This window comes from Microtus ochrogaster, unplaced genomic scaffold, assembly GCF_000317375.1.
Source record: "Microtus ochrogaster isolate Prairie Vole_2 unplaced genomic scaffold, MicOch1.0 UNK57, whole genome shotgun sequence".
Classification (NCBI taxonomy): domain Eukaryota; kingdom Metazoa; phylum Chordata; class Mammalia; order Rodentia; family Cricetidae; genus Microtus; species Microtus ochrogaster.
Genome location: NW_004949155.1, coordinates 2,176,663 through 2,190,995, shown reverse-complemented (window position 1 = coordinate 2,190,995; position 14,333 = coordinate 2,176,663). Strand labels below are relative to the sequence as shown.

Below are 14,333 nucleotides of genomic sequence, written 5' to 3'. Positions count from 1 at the left end.
CCAGAGAGCAGAGCTGTCAGTCTGAGCTCACTTCCTCTTCCTCCCAGCATTCTGTTCTGTTTACTCCTCCCACCTATGTTTTAACCTATGAGGGCCAGCCAAGCAGTTTCTTTATTACTTAACCAATGAAATCAACCGATTGATATATGACATTCCCACATCACAAAAGAGTGACCCCTTTCAAAAATGGGCCTGGAGCCTGAATAGAAAGTTCTCAAAAACAAAACAAAGAAAGTTTAAAAAAAAAAGACAAAGCAAAACAAATTGGCTAAGAAATATCTTCTTAAAAAAAAACACATCATGGATTGCAACTAGGGAAATGCAAGTCAAAGTAACTTTGAGATTTCATCTAACCAGAGTCAGAATGGCTAAGATCAATGGAACAACTGACCACAAATGCTGGAGAGGATGTAAAGAGAAACCTCACTCGTTGGTAGATTGCAAACTTGGTCAGAAACTATGGAAATCAGGAGCAATATAGCTGTCTTTTGGTAGATTTATATTTGCTTTTTGATAATTTTCCATCCAACAGGCTCTCCTGAACATGAGCTAAACAAAGATAACACCAGTAGACATGCCTCTGGATAAGGAAAAGCCTAAAAGGCCTCAACCCTAAACAAAGAACTACAAGCAACTAAAGAATGCTGGAAGTAAGAGAAATAGTCTTCCCCAGGGACGAGCATACCAAGGGGTTATCCAATACCAAATGGTCAGTCCTGAAAACATACATACAAGTAATATTATAAGATTAAGTAGGCTCTATATAGGAATAAATGTATCTGTACATACATGCATGCAAGAAGAGCTAGTAAAAAAAAAGAGCCTATGAATTTGACAGAGAGAGTGGAAGGATGTATGAGAGGATTTGAAGTATAGAAAGGAAAAAAGAGAAATTAAATTATATTATAATCTCAAAAAAATAAAAATTTAAAAATACATTTCTAGTAACCATATTTGATCTTTAAATCTTCTTTGTGTGATGTTACAAAACATATTCTAGCTCTATTGTGGTTTTTTGTGGTATACCATTTTTCATTTTCAACATATTTGTATCTTTGAAACTAAAGTTTATCTTATAGGTGCAGTGGTTGTGTTGTTCTTTTTAAAGTTCTTCCAGTCTTTCCCTCTTAACTAGATAATTTACTTGATTTTAATGTAATGAATAACAAGTAGGAACTTTGACAATTTGCCATTCTTATGACTCATTTCTTAGACTTTGTCTCGGTTGTGCTAGATATTTCCTATCTTGCCAATTTACTAACCTTAACATTTCTTCCCATATGTAATTTGGGTTATTTTTTCCTTAGCAGTTAGGCAATTTCTTACAAGAGAAAATTTATCATTGTTTTATTATTGCCATATGACTCAAATTTCAGTCTTGGATTTTCCCAGGGGAAAAAGTTATATTTACACATAATCCTGTGAATGAATTTTTAGCAGTTAAGCACATATAAGCAAGAACTTGGCATAAATTTTTTATCTATTCAACAACTGACTTATTAAACACACTATATATAATATATATGTATATATCTATGCCATGTATTACTATAAAGTAAAATGTTTTAAAACCCTCTGTCTTAGCCACTATTCTATTGCTGTGACAAGATACTATGGCCAACCAAGGCAACTCTTATAAAAGAAAGCATTTAATTGGGGGCTTGCTTAAAGTTTCAGAGGCTTAAACCTTTATAATTATGGCAGAGAGCATGGAAGTACACAAGCAGACACAGTATAGAAGAAATAACTGAAAGTTCTACACCCCGATCTCCCTGCAGGCAGCAGGGAGAGAGATTGGATTTAGCATCAGATTTTGAGACCCCAGTGACACACTTCCTCCAACAAGGCCACACCTCCTAATCCTTCTAATCCTATCAAAGAATTCCACTCCCTGGTGACTCAACATTCAAATATATGAATTATATATTCTTCGCAACTCTTTTTTGGGGGGGGGTTTTCGAGACAGGGTTTCTCTGTGGCCTGCCTCTGCCTCCCGAGTGCTGGGATTAAAGGCGTGCGCCACCACTGCCCGGCCATGAATTATATATGCTTATTCAAATCACCACACCCTCTTTTCGGATATATTACTTAACAGAATCGTCACAGGGTTGTAGCCATATCCTGGTTGTTATCTATGTTATAATATTACAAAGTATTACTATTGAGGGAAAGTGAAGAAACTGCTCAAGGTATCTCTATTATTTTTATAATTGCATATAAACCTTATTAGATAAATTGAAATTCCAATATGTAATCACTGGGTATGATGGTTAGTGTTAGTTGTCAATTTGACAGAATCTGAAATGGGCATCTAGGCATCTAGGCATGCCAGTGGGAGAATAGTTTGATTGTATTAATTGTTGTGGGAAGAACCATCTATATTGTGGGGTGAGACCATTCCCTGGCAAGAGATCCTGGATTGTAAACAATGGAGAAAAGGAGCTGAGCACCAGTATGCATTGTTCCTGATTGTGGACGTGATATGACCATATGACCACTTTCTTCAAGATCCTACAGCTCTGACTTAACCACAATGAACTCAAATCTGAACTATGAGCCAGAAGGAACCATTCTCTCTTAAGTTGTTCTTGTCAGAATGTTTTTATCACAGCTACAGAAAAAGAAACTAAGATGAGTTAGCCAGGAACCTTGATCTTAGAAAAAACAAGTTTTTTTGTTTTTTGTTTTTTGTTTTTTTTTTTTGGTTTTTCGAGACAGGGTTTCTCTGTGCCTTTGGAGCCTGTCCTGGAACTAGCTCTGTAGACCAGGCTGGTCTCAAACTCACAGAGATCCGCCTGCCTCTGCCTCCCAAGTGCTGGGATTAAAGGTGTGCGCCACCACCGCCTGGCAGAAAAAACAAGTTTTATGTTCACACAAATACTACATATTGATGTCCATAGAAAACATTTGTAATAATAAAAAACAAAAATAGTCCAGATAGCTTCAGTGTATGAGTGGATAGAGAAACAGTGATACATCCACACCTTCAAACATAATGACATGATTTAAAATAATTACTAGTACAAGCATTAACTTAAACAGTAAGAAAGTTACGTTGAATAAAAAAGTCAGCTATAAAAGATTATGTAGGATATGATTCCTATCATAACATTCTCAAAATGATACTTCTTGTGCTAGAGAACATATTAATGCCTACTAAGGATTAGTGGCAAGGTTTTTGTGAGAAGGCATAAATTGGTAGCATGAGGAATCTCCATGGTCATAGGACTATTATATCTCATGGAGATGTATGCATGAAACTATTATACATCAGAAATTGCATAACAAACATATACAATTGAGTATAAATAAAACATAAAACTTAGGCATTAAGGTGGATTCATTGTATCTATGCTAATATTCTTATTATGATGTTGTTCTATAGCTTTTCAAAATTCTTACTTTAAATTTAGAAGAAATGTAGCACCAGTAACTTCTCTTTACAGTGTTTTTAAACAGTGAGACTATTCAGTTATCTTGGAATAATTTTTCAACATGTAAGCCTTCAAAACATCAAGTTGATTCACATGTTAAAAAGACTAATCCTTAAAAATTACTCCAGCACAAAACAAGATTTAATTAACAAGAAAGGTATTTGCTTTTATTTTATTCTTATTTTAACATTTTGAAAAGAGATGAATGTTACACAATTTTTCATTAGTACACCTGACATTTCAAGTGTCATTCAAAGGCCACAAATTGTTCCAAGGGAGTAAAGGTAACTTGTCTCATTAAGCATATAAGATTCAGTATAGACTTCAGATGCAGTCCGGCTCCCTCAGAGTCAGCTTTCAATTAGGGTTGAACTTCAACTGTAGGCTGTATTATGGCCTTAAGTAAAGACTGACCTCCTTGTGATGGTAGTGTACTGTATGGAATTTCGTATGGAGGGTTTTTAGTCTCAATAGGTAAAGGTGTACTGGAAATCACTTTAGAAGTTGAAGGCATACCTATGTTGACCATAGGTACAGGCTGTAGTCTATCTGAATGAGACTCAGGATGATTCTGAGCTCTTAGTAAATCAAGAACTGATTGATCTTGAGAGCTTGCATTATAATCAGAGGAAGAACACCAGGGCTCAGTTGTACCACTTGCCTGGGGGATCCTTATGCTTTCAACGGGGGGTGGTGGAGGCTCCAAGGGCAGAACTGTTTTGGTAAAAACTCTGCCTGAATTAAAGTTTTCCCAGGGTCCCCCAGAAAAAGAAAGTTCTGGTGCTAAGTTGGTCTGAGTCGTATGTTGATTCTGAGATCCATTTGTTATGGCTTTCAAAAGGTTTTTGTACTCTTCTAAATTAGTACTATTATCTGTCCAAGAGTCATCAGTTGTATTAGCATTGAGGGAATTTGCAGGCTCCACACCGTCATCTACAAATGGACTCCATTGTTGAATTATATCTGCCATGATTTTATCGAAAGACTCATTGGAAGTATCTGCTGCAAAATGCCAGGGTTTAGCAGTATTAGCCTTCGGAGAGGTGTATGGTGTGGCTGTGTCATAAAAACGATGGGATAATGGATTCTTATGAAAATTCCCTGCATTAGGTGAAGGGGTAACCTGATGATACTGAACTAAATTCTGTTCAGAATGTTGTGGAAGCCTGGCAACAGGCAATGACTTCACTTGCTTGGGTAGAAAACTAGCAGCTTGTGAGGTCTGGCTTTTTTTGAGTAACAATTTATGACCATCAGTAAAAGAATTCACATGACTAAAATTAAAGATTGTTGGGACATCTTTGATATGTTTGGTTTGTGGAGAAATGCCTATGTTTCCTTTCAAAAACCTTGAAGTGGAATCAGGTGAGCCCAGGGTTGAGATATAATTATGGCTGTGTCTTATTTGGGGACCATGCTCATTTTCCTGCAATTTCCTACAGTGTAAGGAGGAAGCAGGATTCAGTAGTCTTTTAGATGCCTTGATGAATTGTTTCATCCAGGCAAAGTAGGGAGCTGTTCTAATGATGACTGTGGGATTTTGACATATTCTTGAAGTCTTCTGTATGAGGCCCACCAGTTCCCAGCGGTTCTTTAGGAGACATAGAACAGGACTGGCTCTCTGTATCTGAATAAAGAAACCAAGAAATATGTGTCACTTATGCAGTCTACTGTGCACAAAATTCATATACCATGTGAAGAAGAGGGGGAAATTCAAATAATAATCATTATCAAGCAGCCTCCAGAAATTACCAATGTATCTGATAAGAGAATATAACAACTGTTGCTACTAACTACAAATTTTTGGACTCCTACAACCAACCACTTTATCAGTACTGAATTTGGATTTCTAAACTTTATACCAAACATAATGTGAAAACAGAAAAGGACCAACTATCTTCTGCATACAAAAATCTTCCCTTCTTTCTGTTTTCCTAGTAACACAACACTCTTTCAAAAGTTCAAGTTTTAAAATTTAAAAACCTTGAAATCATTCTCAGTACCTCTCCTTCTTCCACATCTATTACCAGTCTAGCAACAAATAATGATCTGACACTTTAAATAATTTCCAAAAAAGTATTTTAGTAATAATTAAATGATTTTCTTATCTAGGAATGCTCCTATTATTGATAAAACTTGTGGTGTCCTTATGAAAAGGCACACTTTGTCCTTCTTACTTCTAATTTTAATACAGCATCCAAATTTATCCACTTAAAATCTAAGAAAGGCTGCTACATCTTTCTGATTAAAAACCTTTCAGTGCTTCCAAGTCTTAACAATGTCAAAAAGCTAACTTTTACAATTGCTTATAAGACCTTTGAAACCCTTGTTACCACCTTGATATTCCCTACTGCTGTTAGCTTGGCTAGGATACTATAGCTACCTGGCTTCTCCTACCTGTTACATATTTCCACATCAAAATCTTTGTATTGGCTTTTCCTTTATCCTATACTTGTAACAGGGCTCTGATATCCAAATGACTTCTTTCATAATTTCTTCCACAACTCCATTCATACACTTTTATTTTTTACACATGTCTTTCCTGATTACCTAATCCTATTGAACAAAATTATATAAACAAAAACTCTTACGTCTATTTTGTGTTGCAAATATTTTAGGTTAATACTGTCTTTAGAGTCCAGTTGTTCCAGACTGCATACAGAATTCAAGGTTATAATAAACACTGTTTTATGTTTGTCCTGGTGTATTTTACTCAAAATATTTAAATAGCACTTGTATTATTTACTTATTCTTGATCACCTTTCAAAAATACATAAAGTCATGAGACCATGAACAGCTCTACATTACCCTAGTTCAGATAAGGTTATTAATGTAAGAATGAAGAATGCATAAATAGTCTCTCATAAAACTGTTGTTTTGCATTTCTTCAACGTCTTCCCTTTTAGGGCATTTTCGCATCCACTATAAGTAAACTTCAGAATATAAACTTTGCCATGCCATTTCTCTTGTTAAAATCTTTGCATGGCCCCCCATTCTTTTAATAATACAGTTTATTTATGATAATAAGGTGATAACATATTTATAATCTGTCCCATAATTATTTGTCTCTCACTTCTCTCCTCCCTCCTACTCTACTTTTCCCCAAAAATCAATGTGCTTTTACATCTTCTAGACTTGTCTTATTCTGCCTCCTATGACCTGAATGCCATCACTTCATCTTATATTTAATATTCTATTTGGTAAATTGCTTTTTATCTTTAAGTTGTAGTTGAAGTATTAACTTCAACACACTTCAAATTAACCTTCCTTTTACTTTCAGTGTTAATTTTATACTGTTATTGTACTATTGATATCTATTGTATTTACTTTTCCTCCTGGGCTACTATTCTCTGTCTTCTGTATAAGAACGTGAGCTCTGGGTGCTGGGACTAGGATGATTTTTCTAGCACCTGCATACTACTGTAAACCATCTGATGTTTGTGAGTACTCTGGCTCCTCTAGCTCCCCTATCAGGCCAACATTTTAAGGACTGATCTCAGTTGTTTCTTCTCTATCTCACCAAATACCCAAGAGTCCCCTAAGTGCTTACTTGAAGTTCTTTTGCAACTATGTGTTTCTAGAAACTAACATAAGGCCTGATATTTGATATATATTTCCAGAAATAGTACTGGTATTAATCTCATTCCTTGCAATTATCCACTACAAAACCTAGCTACTAACTCTATAACTTTACATGTGTTATTTCCTCATCTCAATCTGAAACAGTTTTGAACAGTGTTCCATCTGTTCTTGCTTAATTAAGTTATTTGTCATATCTCAAAATTTAGCATCCAAGGCTGGTCATACCATTCATTAACTCAGTCCAGATCTCCACAGCTCAAGTCAATGCTTCCCTTGAAGTCTAGTCACTAGTATTTGTGTATGTGATTTCAAGTTGTCCAAGATACGTTGGTACCTAAAATTTTTCCTGCATGGGGCTTTGCTTTCTATAGCTTTACTACATGAATAGGTGGACTGGGTTGCATCTGTACCTTTTAAATCTCTCCACAGCTAAGTTTAAGCCATATTGTGTTCATTATGGTACCTGCTGAGAAACTATAATAAAATTAGAAGCAGAAAGATTATTGTATTTTGTGCCTATTGATTATTTTATGTATTTTTCATTTGTATCTAAAGCCTTCCTTGTGATAAACTCTATGTCTCTCAAATATCCAATGGAACTTTCCAGTTTTCCATATTTGCCTGGTGCCAACTTCTTTATGTCCTGTTATCTATCTAACAGTTGTTTGCTTACATATTTATAGAATCTACATTTTTATATTTCCTTCCTGTTATTAATATTTCTCTGGTGTGTGATTACCCAGCAGTCTTCTCGTGGTTGACTCTGAATACACAAGCCCTCAGTCTTCTCTAGATAGGAATGTTGATGGTAGCATGTTGAGAAATCTAGCAGCTGCACGTCTATCTTCTTTACTCTTGTGGTTCCAAGCTTCTTGCTACCTGAAAGTGTACATAATGGATGATGCTGAGACCCAAAACTCCCAATATCTGACTTTAGTTTGTCACCACCCTCAATTCAATCACATAATCGTCCTAAGATATTCTCCTTTCCCTTCCTTTTCTTACCCCCACTTTCCCCTTTCCTTTCTCTCCTCTCTTTAGACATCTCCTTATTTTGGACTGTCTGAACCAGTCACACCTTCCTTGACCTACTGTGACGCTTAGTATTGACCATCAACTTGATTGGATTAAGAAATACCTTGGACTGCCGGATGTGCTGGCACAAACCTTTAATCTTAGCCCTCAGGAGGCAGAGGCAAGCACATCTCTGTGAGTTAGAGACCAAGCCTAGTCTCCAAAATGTGTTCCAGGACAGCCAGGGCTGTTGCACATTACACATCTGTTTTCCAAGAACGCCTATCTCATAAAAGTAACAATGAAAGAAACACCTTGGAGTACCTTTGCAAAACTCTGGGCATGTCTTATAGCATTTCCAAAGATCTAGCTCATGACCACTCTTAACAAAACAATGAAATAATCACTTGAATATGATAATAGCATTGAGCTATGGTTAAAGGTATGAAGTGCATCCTAGTTGGAGAGGTAGTCAACTGGAGGCATGCCTTTCTTTGTGCCTTCCTATACTCCTCTCTTCTACTTCCTGACCACCAAGAAGTGAAGACCAGCCTCCACCACAAATTCCAAGTGTTCCACCCAGTAGACCGGGACAAGTAGCCATATTTGGAACTTTCTGAAACCATGAGTCAAAATAAATCTATCCTGTCTCAAATATTCTCTGTTAGATCTTTCATCATGACAACAAGAAAAGTAGTTAAACTACCTGGGTACTCTAGAAAGAGTTCTGTAGCAAGAGTTGCAACTTAAACCCAGACATATCCCATTCCTTCCTTGTGCTTCAGCTTATCTCCCAGTGGACTGAGGTGATAGAGACTTAATGACCTCCAATATTTCTTCTACATTATTCTTCCCACTTCAAAGACTGAATTTCTTTAGAAAATGAGTCATATGACCATAACCAAAAATCACAAAATAGTTTAACTTGAGTCCTTTAACTTACTCTGATATTCATACACATCACAGCTTCTGTATTGGCACTTAGAACAACTTTTCAAGGATATATTTGGGGACTGAGATAGTGGAATTTCATCCCCGTAAATAGGCTCTTCCAGAATGAACAGGCCAATATCTGCTTTCACTGGATCGTTTTCATCTTGAGGATCAAAGTTGGGATGGAGGCAAATTCTTTGTCGATGTGGAATGCTTTCTGGGTTATGTACTCCTGAAATGTCCAGGTGTGATAGTTTCCTAAGGTAAGAGAAGGATGTACAAAAATCTAATTGATGACAATAAAGGATTATCCATATAATTTCTTATGAAAGACATCGTTTGGCAGCATACATAAAATTAAGTTATAAAATAACTCAGTTTTTCATTTATATGATATTATCTTATTCCAAGTCATACTGTGATTATGTAAGGTCTTCTATTGGTCTTTAGTTTCTTCTCATTTCTACAGCTCTACCAACTATCTGATTCTCAAAAAATTGTTATGCATGCTGGGATCTTAGTGAATTCCATAGAATGGAGATTCAAACTCCATTTCAGATTTAACATTCTCTAAGTTGAAAAATAAGCACAGACTCTCTGCTGGGGATCCCCAGCGTTCACAAGAGTCTGAGATTCAGGTAGGTAGTTTCCACTCTCCTTTCTGTCCTCCTTACAATCTCTCCAGTCTCATCCCTAATCCTGTAACACCCTGCTTGTATGTGCCTCTCCTCCCACCCTACCTTCAATCTCTGGGGACTCCGCTGGACTTGTTCTGAACCCAGCCTTCCGTCAGTCACTGATACTTATGCACTTTCTGCCTGGGGCCCCCAGTGGACACACTGGTCCTGCATACAGGCAGGTGATTTGTTTTCCTCTCCTTCCTGTCTTCCTTTAAAATCTCTCCATTCTCATCCTCATCCCTGTAGCAGCACGTTTGCAGGGGCCTATCCTCCTACCATCCCTCCATTCCCCGGGGACTCCACCAAACCTTGGTGTGGACAGAGACTTCCTCATTTCTGTGCTCTCTCTACACTCTCCACCCGCCTCTATCTCCATTCCTTTATTTATTCCTCTGATGCCTCAAAACAATTTCTACCTAGGACACCTAGTACCAAACCTGGCAGGGACTCAGGTAAGTTATTCACACTATCCTTCCTTTTCTCCATTATGACCTCTCCATTCTCACTCTGAGCCTGGTAACAACTTGCTTAGAGGTGCCTCATTTCCCTCCTCAACTCTAGTCACTAGAGAGTCCAACTCCTGGTTCAGACCATAAGTCCCCTTAGCCCATTCAACCTTGTCTCTCCAAATTATTCTTTCTCTTACTGCACGTTACTTGCAAAATCCCCTTTTCTCACCACACCTGCAATTTCCAGGGACCCTGCCTCTCAGTGCAGACAGGATCCTCTTAGCTCTTTCCCAAAACCACTCTACGCATTTCCTCTAAGCCCACCTCTACTCCTTTGTGCCACCAACTGACAAAAAGAAGCACTTTCTACCATGGAAGCCACAGTCACTGCACTTCCCTAAGATCCAGAGACAACAGCAGAAACCAATGAATAGAGCACCACCCAACAAAGACAAGACCAGATATCAACACCTAGAATCACGTCAATCATCCCAACCCCAGATGCCCAGACACCAGCACAAAAATGCTAAGACATTATGTCTCCACCAGAACACAGTAACTACTCTAAGCCTTGAGAAGTGCAATATAGCTGAATCACATGACTAGGTCTTCAAAATAGCAATTGAGAATATATTCAAGGACCTTAACTAAGATATGAAGAAAACCCTTCATGAAGTCTGTGAAAACACAAACAAATAGTGGAGCAGAATAATGAAAATAGTTCAAGACATGAAAATAAAAATAGAAACACTAAAGAAAACCCAAACTAAGATAAAACTGTGTTGCAGAATAATCTTTTTGTACACTCTGAGTTTATGTCACTTTGATTGGTTTAATAAAAAACTGAATGGCCAATAGGTAGGCAGGATTTCCAGGCACAGAGGATGCTGGGAAAAAGAAGTGTAGAGATGAGGAGACACAGAAGAAGCAGCATATGGCAATACAGAGTAAAGGTAACCAAGCCACATAAAATAACATAGATTAAAAGATACAAATTAATTTAAGTTATAAGAACTAGAGACAAACCTAAGCTATCGGCCAAGCTTTCATAATTAATAGTGTCTCCATGTAATTACTGGAAAACTAACAGACCCATCAAAAAAAGTCCAACTACAAATGGTGTCCAACATGGGGGCACATATTTACAAATAAGACCTGAGAAAGCTTTCAAAAAGGTTCCAAACACACAAAAATGGGACCAAACGCAGCTTCCTAGTTCCATAGTCTCACATGTTGGCTACCAAAGACACATCTCCTGGCCACTGCCTGCAGGCTTGAGCCACCAGTGCACCATGACTGGGAGAGACCTCCTAAGTATCTTGGCTACAGACAAGGTGAGGAAGCTAATAAAGACTACAGGACAGGTGATCTGTAAGCTGATCCCTTTGCATGGGAACAATCCAGAGACAAGATGGGATGTGATGAACTTGTAGGCTATGGAGTCACCATAACTATTGTTACATGTGATCCTTTCATATCACATGGATAAAAATTTATATTACAGTTTTGTTTTACAGTCCAAATGGACTTATAAAGTTAACAGGTGCCTTTTACCTGATCAACTAGTCCTTCAAAATTCCTGCTTCACAGAAAAGACTGTCAGATATTCTAGTCCTATGGATTGAAGATGGATGCCCCAGTGTTACAGAGGACTGTCCTACTGTAGGTGAAAGTTTCTGTCCCACCCAGTCCTACAGCCATTCATTCCCAAAGAAACCCACAGAGGCTTATATTAATTATAGACTGTTTGGCCTATTTGCTCGGGCTTATTATTAACTAGCTCTTGAAACTTAAATTAACCCATAATTCTTAACTATATTTAGCCACATGGATTGGTATTTTTCTCAGTAAGGCATTCTCATTTTGTTTCTTCTGTGTCTGTCTGGTGACTGTGTCTCTGCAGCAAACACAAGGGCAACAAAATTTATAAAAGAAGCAGTTTCAGCTAAAATCACATATTGACCCTCCCACAGGAATAGTGGGTGATTTCAGCACACCACTTTTACTAATCAATAGATCATCCAGACAAAAACTAAAAGGAGGAATGCTGGAGCTAACTGACATTTTAAGCCAAATGGACCTAATATATATTACAGAACATTTTACCTAACTACAAAAGGAAATACATTCTTCTTAGTAGGTAATAGAACTTTCTTCAAAATTGATCATGTATTTGGACACAAAACAAGTCTCAATAGATTTAAGAAAATTGAAATAGGAGCCTACATTCTCTCTGATCACCATGGATTAAAACTGAATATCAGCAATACAAACAAAAGAAAGGAAACAAACTCATGGAAACTGAACAAGTCACTGAGTCACTGCTGAATTGAAAAATGGATCAAGACAGATAACAAGAAGAGAATTAAAAACTTTTTATAACTGAAGGAGAATGACTACACAACATACCCAAACCTGTATATACAATTAAGACAGTTCAAGGAGACAAATTCATAGTATTAAGTGCCTACATAAAAAAATTAAGAGAGATCTCATATTAACAACTTACACACTTGAATGTCTAGAAGAAAAAGAAAAAATCACACCAAGAGGAGTAGATAGCAGGAAATAATCAAACTGAGGGTTAAAATCAAATCAAAAAAAGAATAATACAAAGAATGGATGAAATGTAGAGTTTGTTCTTTGAAAAAAACAATAATATTGATGGTTAACTCTTAGAAAAATTAATAAAAAGATGGTGAAAGAAGATGTAAATTCATAAAATTAGAGACAAAAATGGGGACATCACAAAAAACAGTGAGAAAATTCAGAGACTCATAAGAACACACTTTAAAATCTGTACTCCTCCAAACTAGAAAACCTGAAAGAACTGAATAAGTTTTATAAATACAACCTAGAAAAGTTAAATCAAGATTAGATATCAATTTAAACTGATTCAAAACCCCTAATGCAACAGCAGCAGTGATTAAAGGCTTCCCAACCAAAGAAATTCCTATGGCCAAAATGGATTCAGCACAGGATTCTGAGAGACTTTCAAAGAATTAATGCCAATTCTCTTCAAATTATTCTGCAAAATAGAAACATAAGGAACATTGCCTAATTCTTCTTGTGAGAGAATAATAATCCTGATATCCAAACATAAAGACTAAACAAAGAAAGAGAATTACAGCCCAATTTCCCCCATGAACACAGATGCAACAATAATCAATAAAATACTGGCAAATCAAATCCAAGAACACATCAAGAAGATCATCCAACATGATCAAGTAAGCTTTGTCCCAGAGATGCAGGGATGGTTCAACATATATAAATCGATCAATGTAATCTACCATATAAGCAGGCTGAAATATAAAAACCACATGATCATCTCATCTCACTAAAGGCATAAAATATCTTTGACAAAATCCAACACCCTTTAATGATGAAAGTCTTGGAGAGCTTAGGGATACAAAGGACATATATAAACATAATAAAGGCAAATTACAATAAGCCTATACCCAACATCAAATTAAATGGAGAGAAACTCAAAACAATTCCACCAAAATCAGGAACAAGACAAGGTTTATCACTCTCTCCATGACTATTCAATTTAGTACTTGATGTCTTAGTTGAAGCAATAAGACAAATGAAGGAGAGTAAGGGATAAATTGGAAAGGAAGAAGTCAAAGTATTGCTATTTGCAGATGATGTGATAGTATAGTAAGTGACCTCAAAAATTCTACCAGGAAACTCCTACAACTGATAAACATTTTCGCAAAGTAGCAGAATATGAAACTAATGCATAAAAATCAGTAGCCTTTCTATATACAAATGGCAAAAAAAAACTGAGAAAGAAACCAGGATTGTAGTAGTTTGAACATATAAACTTATAGGAAGTGGCACTACTAGGAGGTGTGGCCTTGTTGGTGTAGGAGTGGCCTTGTTGGAGGAAGTATGTCACCAAGGGGTAAGAAGGACTGCTCTGGCCAGGTATGCCCATGACTCAATGTTATGATGATAACCAACTACTTTCTGATAATATTTAAAGCCTGTTCCATAAGATAGAATGATGGAGGAAGGTCATTGGTTAATTAATAAAGAAACTGCCTTGGCCCATTTGATAGGACAGCCCTTAGATGGGTGGAGTAAACAGAACAGAATGCTGGGAGGAAGAGGAAGTGAGGTAAGATGCCTGAGACAGACGCCATTCCTCCTCTCTGGGGCAGACGCGATGAAGCTCCGACCCAGGATGGACGTAGGCTAGAATCTTCCTGGTAAGCGCACCTTTTGGTGCTACACAC

General features: G+C 37.0%; 1 protein-coding gene across 1 annotated transcript in view; it reads right to left on the bottom strand.

Annotated features, from left to right (window-relative positions):
- LOC101989539 overlaps positions 1 to 14,333 on the bottom strand; it is a 35,218-nt gene that overhangs the window by 16,260 nt on the left and 4,625 nt on the right. Inside the window, exons 3-5 of the mRNA XM_026777343.1 lie at positions 8,974 to 9,221; positions 7,756 to 7,895; positions 4,096 to 5,061 (exon numbers count right to left, since the gene is read on the bottom strand). Of these exons, the coding sequence (XP_026633144.1) occupies positions 4,096 to 5,061; positions 7,756 to 7,895; positions 8,974 to 9,221 (1,354 nt within the window). The remainder of the gene's footprint in view (positions 1 to 4,095; positions 5,062 to 7,755; positions 7,896 to 8,973; positions 9,222 to 14,333) is intronic.